The sequence below is a fragment of the Trichogramma pretiosum genome, unplaced genomic scaffold, assembly GCF_000599845.2.
Source record: "Trichogramma pretiosum strain Unisexual culture from Peru unplaced genomic scaffold, Tpre_2.0 scaffold44, whole genome shotgun sequence".
NCBI classification, from domain to species: domain Eukaryota; kingdom Metazoa; phylum Arthropoda; class Insecta; order Hymenoptera; family Trichogrammatidae; genus Trichogramma; species Trichogramma pretiosum.
Genome location: NW_019641632.1, coordinates 222,641 through 235,615, shown reverse-complemented (window position 1 = coordinate 235,615; position 12,975 = coordinate 222,641). Strand labels below are relative to the sequence as shown.

The window sequence follows — 12,975 nt, the reverse complement described above, 5'->3', positions numbered from 1 at the left end:
TCATTTCAGCTTCAAGATCAAGAATCACACGTCTACAATAGCTGACCGTCAGAGACCAATTTAAAAACGCCGGCTGACACGTGTGTTGATTGCAGCAGTGGGGGTTGGTGGAGTCGATAATGACAGATGTCAGTTAGTTATTTACCAAGTTCTGCAATTAAATCTCTTGTTTACATCGCCTTAGAAGCTGTCAAAACTCCTTTATATTATACAATGATAATCGAATGTCAATGAAATAGACATTTGAAGACGGTTCTGCACGTGTCCAGGTCTGTGTTCGTTGTAAGTACGATAAATTTATGTGATAAAATTCCAGTTTTCGTACAAGTAGCAACGACCTTTTGAAAATACCGGTATTTAGGCGTGCAAAATTATGTTTGCCATTCGCGATTGAACGTGATTCATTTCGACCACTGAACGAAGACCAATGAAATTCAAACGTGACTTTGCAAAAAGCTTATAATGTGAATGATTGTATCATTATCGCTTGCTAGCGTTTGCGGTTATCCTGTGGTCTACCTACTATTAAACTGATAATAATTCATATCCTGTTACTGCCATTCATACCTAATTCTATATAATCGGTTTACTACAATAGCAGACGTTTTTACAATTATTGCTTTGCTGAGTGGTAAAGGTACTGTCATCGCGTAGTCTGTAAAAATAGGCTCTTTATCTCTTAAATTCTATAAATTATAATAAAAATTATAACTATCTCAAATGCTATTTGTATCAAAATCCTTTCGTAGGACTAAGACGTTCACTAAATTTTGCACAAAAACAAATATGTCAACTGCTTCAGAAGATATTTATTTACAAGCAGCCAAATATTTGGTACCAAGTTTGAATGTAAATAAGCATAAAGGACAAAATGGAAGGATTGGAATCATTGGAGGTTCTGTAGAGTATACTGGTGCTCCGTTCTATGCAGGAATGAGTGCACTAAGAACGGGGGCTGATTTGGCATATGTATTTTGCTGCAGAGAAGCAGCTACCGCTATCAAGTCTTATAGCCCAGAATTGATTGTTCAACCTTATTTGGACCTTGAGTGTGCTTTCGAATTGATTGAACCATGGTTGGATCGCTTGCATGTGATTCTGATTGGTCCTGGTTTAGGCAGAGATTCACATATTTTAAATGGGCCTGTAACTTCAATAATAAACTATTGTAAAATTAACTCAAAACCTTTGATCATAGATGCTGATGGCTTATATTTAGTTAGTGAAAATCCAGAATTACTATCAAATTGCTCAAAAGTTTTTCTTACTCCAAATGTTATGGAATTCAGTAGATTAGTTAAAAAATTCTTAAACAAAACTATTGATCCAAGTGCAGATATTAAAGATGAGCAAGTCAAGGAACTTGGTACGTTTCTATTATCAGGATGAGTAAACAGAATGTAATAATACATAATTCATTATTGTTGTAGCTGATAAAATTGGTCCAAATGCTATAGTACTTCTCAAGGGAAAATCTGATATTATCTCTTCAAATGCAGTAAGCATTCGTTGCTCCGTGTCAGGGTCAGGTCGACGTTGTGGTGGACAAGGTGATTTGCTATCTGGATCTTTATCGGTATTAACTTGGTGGGCTCAGCAGAACAATGCCTCCTTGTCAAAGTTTTTAGAGGAAAATAGTCTGACAACATTAAATGCAGATATGCTTGCTTGCTATGCAGCATCAAGACTTATTCGTGAAACGAATGCTTTTACTTTTACAGAGAATCACCGTGGAATGCTGGCAAGCGATATGCTCAATTGTTTATCAAATAACTTTTATAAAATTTTAGAAATAGATTAAGAAATTTGATAATATCATCGTAATAGGGATTATGTATATTTACATAAATATTGCAAAAAATAAGATTGACCAAATTTATTCTTAATTATTAAACTGAATTGTTAACTATTTTAAGATGAAATTTAAGAAAAAAATTTAAGACTGCCTGATGTAACAATAACTATTACAATATTTACGACTGATAACATAGTGGGATGAAATAGTGAGCAAATTTTGACAGGCCTTTCGCTGCCATCTATATTGCGATCAGGAGCGAAAATTGAAAACAGTTTGTACTTTGCATTCTGCGATTTGCAACGTGAATAACACATCCCGGCGAATTTGTGTATGAAAGTGGAGCCTCTCCTGGAGTTTTCTCTTCTTTTCATTTAACTCATTAAGTAAGGTAAATAACTTACAAAAATTCTTTAGAGAACAATTTTTGAGCGTTCTATATCTATAAGTTGATACTTAAAGATTGCATTATATATAATAAATGATTGGTGCTTGAAAAAATAATTTTCATAGCACGTCGAGTTCACTGCTCATAATTGATCAAAAAATTAAAACGAATGTAATAGTTGAAGATATTTCAATTTCGATTCAATTTTCATGCAATTTTATGTTCATCGAGTAGTATGATTAAATGTAGTTCATAAGTTTGTAGAATAAAATGTACAAGTAAATTGCACTTTCGTAAATAACGTTTGGAAGCTTAGTCCTATTTGCTAGAACATTTTATGTAAAGTCATTGAAGTATAAATATTGTTATCTTACGGGATTGTCATATCATAAGCAGTATTTTTTATGTGTGTATAGTATCGAGATGAAAAAAAATCATTGGGAAAGATAATTTGAAATTTGTTTTTCTTCTGTAATAGTATATTACTGCCCTAGGCCGCGAAAAACAGAAAAGACTCAGAGTACGTGTAATTAGTGGCCGCGAGGCGAAGCCGAGCCGATTCTACTTCGGTATAGGATGTAATTAGTATAGGTACCCCATAGTTACACAATTTTTCTATCGTTAGAGGCCAAGTATTCTGCAAAGAGTAAAATGTATTGATTTAAAAATGAAATTTGTTTAAATGAAAATTATTTCAGAGTATACCAACTTGATTGGCAAATCCTGATGTTCGGTAAAGTCCAGGGTTAAATAAACAAATTAAATCCGGTTTGTCATTTTCAAAAATTCCATGAGGCCCTTGTCGCACTGCTCCAAATTCTCGGACGCGTGACAAGCTCTGCATAGTTTTGGATAGAGCAAAATTTCCCGCTCCCAAAGTTCCATTCACCGACCTAAGGCCGTTTGAACAATGTGTAACATTTCGATGCGAAAACTTCTGTATTCGTCGGCATTTAAATTTTTGGCCAAGTCAAATGCGTGATTGCGTCAGAAAATTTCGGTGACGACCGTACACAATTGTTTATGAGATTTCACGTTCTGTTGATGATGCTCTAGAGAGCAGTAAACAACCATATTGCAGGAATCACATATAGCACACTCGTTTCAGCGGTGCAGGGCTTGATGAAAAGTAGCAAAGACTTGGGGCGAAATAAGGCCGAGGGCGAAAATCCAGTTGCAATTCACATTCTTTGTGGTCGACCTCTTCGGCGTGATACGGGGATATGTTTAATCTTTCCGTTATCATAAGTGGCTAATGATTTTTCTATTAAGATTTCATCGTTGATGCGTGCGTTGTATTTCGAATTATTCGATTTGAAAGATGGTCCAGTTATGTGCTTCCGCTTTGATTTTCGTCCCATTTTCAAATCGTTACCTGCAATTTCATCATGTGAGCTTGAATGAATGTTTTATTGATTTTAATTTTAGTTCTGTTACAAAAATAATAGTCCAATCCACTTGGCATTAGTGGTATTGATACCAATTGTAGTTTCATAGGGTATGCCTGCTAGTGTCTGACTACCTAAGAAATCATCACCAAGTACCTAGACATTTTCTTGCATAAATGCATAAAGTAAAGTGATATTAACTTTTTCGACACAATAAATGCAATAATTTTATAATTAATTACTACAATACGGTATTAAAATAATTTAAAAGTGAAACTAAACGCTTCTAGGACTCGAATAAAAAATGATCGAATATTATAAAGGATGGTTCGGTAGGTACTACTGCGTACCTAGCAAGTTTCCTCTATTACAGTTTAGTCGATAATTTAATTCAAATATTGATTCGTTGTATAGATGGAAGATGGCGTATCATATCTCAGATTTTGGCGTTGACGTCTGGCGCACGGCGGGTTTGTTTTGTTGTTGAGCGCGTAATAATCGCGCAATGGTTAGAGTGCGAACTAATGCAGTTGCGAATTTTCTGTTACGTTATTGTTTATCAACAAATAAAGTTTGCACATCTAATCAGCATAGTATATAATATCATCGGGTATAGAAAATAACATTATAGTTAAAGAATACTGTATGGATGGTTGTGAAGAAATCTTCGAAAGGAATGAATCGAAAGATTGGCCTCGGCATCTGTGCGCAGTCTGCTGCTGTTTGAATTTGAAAACATTGAGATCCGCCTACTGTTGGATTCTGACTGTAACTGACTTTCAGCTCACACGTAAAATTATAACTTCTTTAAATTGGTATGTACTTAAAATCTTGCAATAAGATTTGATAAATAAACACTAATACCGAATCATTAATTACTTCGAAAGGGTCAATAATAAAAATTCCACAAAATGGAGCCAGAAGTTTTACAAGGTGTTTTGGAGGAATCCGGAATTCAAGTAGACATGAAAAATTTACAAAATCCTACAGAAGAATTTATGATATATTTAATCACAGAATACTTGAGTAGATATCATTTGGATGTAAATCAAATTGCAAATGTAAGTTTCATTTTTAATCATTTTTTATATTGACCAAATAATCACTATCCAATTTTATAGCCTACATTGGAGCAACTTGAGTGTCTATCAAGTCCAGATTCTCCATGGGAGGTAATCAAAGTAATCAATTTATTTTCTGCTCTTTCATCATTTTGCAATGAAATATTTTTGGTTGATCTTTGTCTTACAGATATCATTAGTCCAGGTAAGTAATATTATATTAATATAATTCAAACTACTTGCTTTTATCTAATAATGGATATAAAATTCATAGGTCCTAAAAGAGCTCGAAGACAAATTAAGATTCTTTTTAACTTTTTTGCTTACTTCAAAAATAAAATGGTTGAACATGAAACAAGCTTTAGAGAATTGGATAATCGTCAAAGAGAAATTGATGATATGATAGAAAATAAAAGTTTATCAATTGCTAAAATTGGAGCAACTATCGATGAAAGAGAGAGTAAGATTGAATATAAACAAATGGTAATTTTATTCTCAAATCATATCGTTGTAAGTAAAATCGATTCAGATTGATTCTTAACAATCACTGTTTTCAGCTGCAAAAAGAAATAGAAAATCTTCAAAAACATATTGAAAATAACAATAAAAAAAAACAAGAGTTAGAAAATCAAGTGGGAGAAATCATGACCAGACATCAAGATAAACATAAACATTTTACCGATTTGAAAGCCAAAGCTGTCCAGGTATTTTTAATTGATTTTCTTAAATATATAATTGAGTATTAATTATATTCAAACTTATGTTTAATATTTGGCAGCTTCATAAAATAACAGTTGAATTACAATCCAAAATTGTAAAATCTCCAGAAGAATATGCTAGCCGCTCAAGTGAACTAAAAAAAGTTATAGAAATGAAAAAAGAAGAACGACAGGCATTGAATGACTCCATTCAAAAAAAGAAATTACAAATAAAAATAAATGAAAGTGCTCAGGAGTTGGTCAAAGATCTCAATGACAAGTTTCAGATTAATTCTAAAGACACTTACAAACAACTGAAGTAAATTGCTGTTTCTGGCAAAAATATTAAATAAACTGTGTATTCATGAATCATTCATTTTTTATAGGGAAGCGACTGAAAACTTGAAATTAGCGGAGAAAAAATTGAATACATTAAACCATGACATTCAAAGATGGTCAAGTATTGAAAAACAAAATTCAACTGATCATTCAACAGACAATGACTATGAAAGTCATAAGCAATTGTTATTTGAATTAGATAATCAACTTCTTGATAAAGAGAGGTAACGCTTAAGATAATATTATTCTTCTTACTTGTCTGATTTACTCCAATAAATTATGGTAAATTCTTTATTTTAATATAGAGAGTGCAATTCTCAAAAAGAAATGTTAGAGCGTGTGAAGTTGGAGTTTAATGGAAAGAAATCAATTTTAGAACATGAATTATCGAAAATTAAAGCAACCGAAAATGATGGCAATAAAAAGTTGAAAGAGTTTGAAAATTATTTCAGAAAAAAAATATTAGAGGTAAATGAACAAAATTGTATAGAATAAAAGTTTAACTTATATGATATTCATAAAACTAAATTAATTTTATTTATTTATTTTATTTGTAGGAGATGAATCTACGAAAACAAATTATGGAAAAAGTATTCTGTAGTAATCATGAAAAATTATAGACAAGATTGATTTGGTGTCATTCTATAAAATAGTACATAATGAATTACGGTGTTTTTAAAGTTAAAATCATAGCAAAATATTCAATTTTTACGGAAAGTTGAATTCGAAGAGCTCTGTAAATCTGATATTGGCTTTGGTGTTGAAAGCTGTTATTACTCATATTCTTAAGTAGATAATATAATTTTTACTTAAGAAATATAAAATTTTAATAATTTACGTGTATTTATACGGTATATTAATAATAAATATAGTTATATAATTTTTTTATCTGTAACTCTTAAGCTTTTTGATTATCTCTGTACTAAAAAATGTTCTATTAGTAGTATTAATTATTTTTCAATAATTTACTTGGGCAGGAGCCGTTTCTATAAGATGGCTTCATTCTATTTGAAGTAATGGCGTTTGAATTTTTACTGAGATTGTTATATTTGAAACACGAGTTATGCAACCACCTGCAAAGTATAGGTAAATGCATATAAATTGTTTGAACTGACGTAAATTGTTTTTCTACCTCTCACTGTTTTTAAGGTCTCTGTTTCACAGGGATAATTAATCAAATGGTCACATAAAATATTATTAAACATTTGCAGACACTGAAGTCTTTAGACGACAGTGGCGACAGTTTTGTCCCTCAAAATTCACAATTATTTCGATCGGTGTGTTCAGTGATACGCAGAGATCGAATAACAGCTTCGGTATCAGTTTATAGAGCTTTGCCAAGCTCGAGCTTTTTACGCGCAGCCCTCGAGCCCGCAGAAATACTACTGATCGTCGCGAGCTCGTCGCTCCTATACACGACCAGCATGCAGAAGTTGTAAAAGCAGTACAAGTCGGGGAGCATTTTGACATTAGAAGGCGCGGCACACCACCGGTCTAAGCTCTGCTGCTGCTGCTGGCTTCGCATCGCATATGGGCACAATGCCATTGTCCGCAAGCGGAACGCGCCGCCGACAGACGCGTACTCTTATTTGAAGACGAGAACGCATTAGTCAAAGCTACGGAGCGCACCACTGGCCGCTGTACTCGCAAGCACTGCCAAAGCTGCACTACTTTTTGATCGGCCCATCCGCCTGGTAACTGTACGCACATCTTTTTAAAAAATATTCAAACAAACTCGCTGCTGTCAATTATCTCATCTACTCTCACAATAACATGAACGATACTACCGTCACTTATTTCGATTCATAATTAAATTCATTACTTGTTCATTCAAACTATCTTTGCACCATATCAAGATAATAATTTTATTTGAAAAATTGGAGATTGTAGAAAAAAAAACGAAGAAAAAATGTAAATTTAATTAGATAAAAGCTGAAGGTACTAATTTATACTACGTAAACTTAAATAGGTTCTTTCTTACGCTGTAGATAATGTAAAAGCTCTGTAGGGCGCTCATTGAGACTTGGCGGATAAGGCAAATTGGAAATCTTTTGGCTTTGAGCCAATGAAGTGATCGATCAGAAAACATTATTAATAACATTGTTTACAGCTACAATAGAGTTAAGTACATGAAAAAACAAGAATTTAAATTTAATCCACTAATAAATATCGAAGTGCATTTTAGTACAAAGCAATTTCGTCAATAACTTCTTAATGTAAAAAAAAAAAAAATAGTTCAAGAACCACAATGGTGAAGTGAAAAAATGAACTCTCGTAGCCCAACACGATCGCATCAAGCTTAGAAATTTTAGAAGTAGATTCGGCTTGTAAATTTTAATCATTGTATCATCGGCGCGAAACTTGAATATATTGCATGTGCACACCTATGTGCACGCCTGATGTTCCTACTTTGGACAAATCACTTAGCGCGCCGTCGCCACTGCACTGCAATTTATACAAGTCTGTGAACTCTGTCCAGTGAGTGCAACACTATTATAATATGCACGAGATATCTGCAGTCTCATCTGTGTATGTCTGCACTGCCTACTGAACTGTATTGACTAAGTGCAACGTGCTATCCACTTTCATACTCGACTTACATACTGTGTACATTTATTCGTACCTAAAATAACTAATAGATGTAGGCCTACTTATACTTGATATTATGAATTGAGCTTGTATTTTAGCACGTACGTAATATGAATCAAATTTTCGGAAAGCTTTTGTATCATTTAATCAAACAAGTTTTTTTAACCGACCATTCGAAGAGCAGTTAAGCACGATATTTTAATACAGTCAGTTGATTTGTTAAAGCTCTATTTCGTTTTTACTCACCAAATTAGAGTTTCAAATCAAATTCAAATTTTTTGAGAGTTTATAAGCTCAGGTCTTACTTAGGTAATGATTGAGAATGGATTAATCTTTTATCGCGTATAAATTAAAAAATAAAATTTTAACGAAATTGTCCTACGATTCCTGGGTCAAAAGCTCGTTTTCGAGTCTGTCACTGAGCTTTCTCTATGAGAAAGCAATTTGAGTTTCATGTGCAAAAATTAACAGAAAACTATGATTATTTGAAATTTCGTGCACGAATTTTCCCATTTATAGTCCAATCTAATTATAATTTTAATCAATCATATTTGAACGGCTCCAGTCGCTGGCATCTCAGAGTAAATATGATGAAATCAGTATTTTTATATTATATAAATTTTTTCTTTGAATTTTGTATTCACCTCATGTTTGCGAGTCACTGTACTGTTAGCATTATAATCGTTTCAGCGTAATAAAACGATTGATTATTCAACGTAAATGCTAATTCAGAGCAGTCTATAAAAGTTTAGGAACAAGAAAACCTTTTTCTTTGTAATCACCCATATACCCTTATAGATCAGCTGTCTGCTGGACACTTTTTCCGGCCTGCAATCTTGAAGCTGCTGTAAGCTTGTACAGTCTGACTTATGCATGTGCACAAATTCGTACTTATTCGAGTGTAGGCACAAGCCGCGGGACCAGAAATTAAACCATGTGCATCTCGTTGTATATCCTTTCGTCTAATAGGGCAGAGTGTCTGGGTAGGCCGCTCGCCAACCGCATTGCCGCCAATTCCATTGCCTTCGTATTGTCGAGGTGAGGTTGCCTTCGATTTTCATAGGCTGTTGCATGCCAACGCCTTTAATCTAATCTTGTAAACAATGCGATAACGAACAATTCACCTCTTCACAACTCACAAGTGTTGATTGTGAGACAATTACAAAGGCACGATTACATGTACATACGTATAATGGAAAAGAGATTTGGCATCGTTTCGAATCTTATGTTTGCGTTCGGCGTTGCTTTATTCTTCTCTAATTTCACACGCTTTTAGTTTTATTTGCTTTATACTTTTTTGTCTCCTAAAGAGTTACAAAACGTATGTTTCATACTTGCTCTTCCTTCAGTATCGATGTGTTGGTAAACGAATTTCGCTGCTTTTAGTTTATTCGCTTAACCTTAATAATTGTGCTTTTTATAAATACACTTTTATATTGTACACATGGCAGCATTGCCATTGTTAATTCTCTATTGAATATTTTTTAGAGGACAAATATTGTTGAAAGAGTAGACCAGAGAAAAATTATTATATTCTACGAATCGTGCAGTGCGTGAAGAATTAAGAGAATTCACTTATCATTTTTATTAATTCGCCAATCCGCTATTTTATAAAAATCGGTTGTCCAAGGAATTCGAACATTAATTTTTACAGGTTTTGAATGACAAAATGATTCCAAGTAAGAATGACAAGGTTGACTTGGTTCAAATTTTCTTTTCATTGCTCTCTAAATTCACAAATTTTACTGTTTACATTTCATTTAAAATTTAACATCACAAATGAATACCACAGACACTAGTCATATGTATATTTTTCATAATATTTTATTGTAACACTGAATGGAATTCATTTTTTTTTTTACAGCAAGTGGTAGTAGTCAGTATTTGATATTGTACAATGCACAATGCGGAGTTTAAAACAAAACAAAATACTACTACAAGAGAACTACGTCAAAGAAAATCTTACAAAAAGAGCTCCAAGTCTCGGAAAAAAATGGTGGGTTCAGGCAATGAAGAACTACTTGATCATGACTTGGCTGATGTTAAGATGGAGTTATTGGGGAATGAGTCTGACGAAGACTTGAGCGATGACTGTGATACAAAACAACTAATAGCACCTTCCCATTCAGATTTATCAAATAAAAAACCTGATAAATCTACAAAAGTCTCAGAAGAAGCTAGCGATGAAGAAAATGTTGTTTCTACTTTTCTTCAAATACTGATTCCTTTTGCATTAGCTGGTTTTGGAATGGTGGCTGCTAGTTTACTCCTTGATGTTGTTCAGGTAAATTTTAAATGAAAATGTTTATTGCTTAATGTTCACATTTACTAATTTTTGTTTAGCATTGGCCAGTATTTGCAGAAGTTTCAGAAGTTTATATTCTAGTTCCAGCCTTATTAGGTTTAAAGGGTAATCTAGAAATGACTTTAGCATCTCGACTTTCTACCCAAGCCAATTTAGGTCACATGGATACAAAAAAACAGCAATGGAGTTTAATTGTTGGAAATCTAGCCTTAATCCAATGCCAAGCTATGGTTGTCGCATTATTAGCATCACTTGCTGCTGTTGCCTTAGGATGGTTACCTAAAGGAGAATTCAATATTCATCACGGTTTACTTCTGTGTGCCAGCTCATTAGTGACAGCATGTATTGCTAGTTTTGTACTTGGTTTAGTAATGGTCATGGTAATATTGCTGTCAAAGCGTATGAACATTAATCCAGACAATGTTGCAACACCCATTGCTGCATCTTTAGGAGATTTAACAACATTAGCTCTTCTTGCTTGGATATCTTCTTTTTTATATAATGCTATTGGTAAGCATTTTATATTATAAAATGATAAATTAATTGAATACCTACTTAAATAAACTAAGTTTTGAATATTTGTTAAAGCTGAAGCTCCCTGGATAGCCCCAATTATAATTGGACTTTATGTATTGGTCACTCCTGTCTGGGCTTTTATTGCAGCTAAAAATCCTTTCACCAAGGAAGTTTTAAATCATGGCTGGGCTCCAGTTATTTTTGCAATGTTAATAAGCAGGTAAATATAAACACTAATTTTCATTTATAATTTTCTATATATAATAAAATTTCTATATAATTTTCTATCAATTGCTAATGAATAAATTTATATTGAATTTACACAGTGCCGGAGGCTTAATTTTAGACTATACAATTTCAAGCTACGAAGGTATTGCAGTTTTCCAACTAGTTATTAATGGAGTTGGTGGAAACCTTGCTGCTGTTCAAGCTAGTAGAATATCAACTTCAATGCACAAACAAGAAAATAAAGATTCTGAAGAAACAACCGTCATGTGCATTAATCCTTTCTATGTCTTCTTTTCGAAAGGTAAATTTTTAGTTAAAAATTTTCAACAAACGGCACTCAATGAATTCATAAAAAAATTTAGGTGGACATGCAAAAACAGCACGACTTCTTTTAACAATGGTTATTCCTGGTCACATGTGCTTTAGTTACATTATCAGTTATTTGAAAGCTGGACACACATCATTTACGCCTACTTTTATGGCGTTTTACTTAACTGCAGCTTTTTTGCAGGTAAAATTCATTCACATGATATGATTTTCAATCTCTCATGAAATGTTATACAAAATTAATTTTAATTCATTCAGGTCATATTATTATTATACATTGCTCGATTATTGGTCGTTTGGATGTGGAATAGAGGCATGGATCCTGATAGTACAGCTATTCCCTATTTAACTGCTGCAGGTGATTTAATTGGAACAGCTTTGTTAGGTATTGCCTTTCATTTACTTAATGCCATTGGAGATGGAGATTCTGATGTTGGAGACTGAAAGAAAAAGGCAAGATATGTATATGTAAATACAACTTTGTATATTTGAATATAATTTTTAATGGATATCTACTTTATATAAAGATCGTCGTGTAACGTCGTGATTTCAAAACAAAATGAAAAATTGGTTGTACCTAGGATGTGAGTTGTAACAAAAATCAAAATTAATTATGAATTGATGACATCGTTTTTAGGATCAAATAATTATTTTAATGTAAAATTAATTTAAAGTGATGTTTTGTAAATAGATATTTATTTCATAAAAGTTGTAAACTCGAGTATTTATATTTGTTATAAATGAAACGACGAATAGTTAAGTTGTATAATGTATGTTCAGTGGGAGATTTTAAATCGAGAGAATGTATGAGATAGTATAATTCAAATATAAAATTTGTTACAGAAAAAGCTATTGTGTCTGGAGTACTTTTGATCAATCAATACGATAAATAGTCATAAGGACGAGTGAAGAACTATGAATAGAACGACTAACGCAAATTTGAAATCGCGTTATTAGTGCCAGATGAATCGTTTCTCGACTGAAGAGCAATGTCAGAGAGCTGTAACACCGACAATGCATATACATATAACTACATAGTGTCTAATGTAAATGCACGCAAATCGCAACGAACACGTACATGCACTGGGTGCATTATAGCGAGAGCGAGAGAGAGACCAGTATAAATGACGCCGAGCGAGAGAGCAATGATGTATTACTTATTCGGCTTCATCGCAGTTTTACTGTCTATCTCCAGGCGCGCTCCATTATCATGCACAATAGTTGTTCAACTGTATAATAGAGAAATCATCTCTCAGGCTGTTAATAGCCTTGAGACCTGTCCGCACTTCTAGATTGTCCTAGAAATAATTTTCCATCCAATGCTTGTACTTATAAACGCGA

General features: G+C 33.2%; 3 protein-coding genes across 10 annotated transcripts; all 3 read left to right on the top strand.

Moving 5' to 3' along the window:
• The first annotated feature begins 162 nt into the window (after positions 1–162).
• Positions 163–1,802, top strand: LOC106652155 (ATP-dependent (S)-NAD(P)H-hydrate dehydratase-like). 2 transcript variants are annotated; one of them, XM_014370954.2, is made up of 3 exons: positions 163–282; positions 750–1,366; positions 1,431–1,802. In XM_014370954.2, exons 2-3 carry the CDS (start codon positions 787–789, stop codon positions 1,799–1,801), a joined length of 951 nt encoding a protein of 316 aa, XP_014226440.2. In that variant the 5' UTR covers positions 163–282; positions 750–786; the 3' UTR covers position 1,802. The 2 variants fall into 2 exon arrangements, with proteins under 2 accessions (XP_014226440.2, XP_023315067.1); XM_023459299.1 differs by lacking the exon at positions 163–282 and adding an exon at positions 526–637.
• Positions 1,803–4,066: 2,264 nt separating this feature from the next.
• On the top strand, positions 4,067–6,374 carry LOC106649870 (kinetochore protein Nuf2-B). Its single transcript, XM_014367564.2, has 9 exons — positions 4,067–4,386; positions 4,459–4,632; positions 4,693–4,837; positions 4,907–5,115; positions 5,190–5,336; positions 5,411–5,649; positions 5,717–5,893; positions 5,975–6,137; positions 6,227–6,374. Exons 2-9 carry the CDS (start codon positions 4,483–4,485, stop codon positions 6,287–6,289), a joined length of 1,293 nt encoding a protein of 430 aa, XP_014223050.2. The 5' UTR covers positions 4,067–4,386; positions 4,459–4,482; the 3' UTR covers positions 6,290–6,374.
• Positions 6,375–7,269: 895 nt separating this feature from the next.
• Positions 7,270–12,301, top strand: LOC106649847 (solute carrier family 41 member 1-like). Of its 7 annotated transcripts, none has more exons than XM_014367510.1 (8): positions 9,443–9,616; positions 9,747–9,937; positions 10,123–10,542; positions 10,602–11,073; positions 11,152–11,299; positions 11,406–11,608; positions 11,670–11,818; positions 11,893–12,301. In XM_014367510.1, the coding sequence occupies exons 3-8, from the start codon at positions 10,156–10,158 to the stop codon at positions 12,076–12,078; spliced, it is 1,545 nt and encodes a 514-aa protein (XP_014222996.1). In that variant the 5' UTR covers positions 9,443–9,616; positions 9,747–9,937; positions 10,123–10,155; the 3' UTR covers positions 12,079–12,301. The 7 variants fall into 7 exon arrangements, with proteins under 7 accessions (XP_023315115.1, XP_023315116.1, XP_014222998.1 ...); XM_023459346.1 differs by having other exon boundaries at positions 9,443–9,620; XM_023459347.1 differs by lacking the exons at positions 9,443–9,616; positions 9,747–9,937 and adding an exon at positions 7,270–7,369.
• The last annotated feature ends 674 nt before the right edge of the window (positions 12,302–12,975 follow it).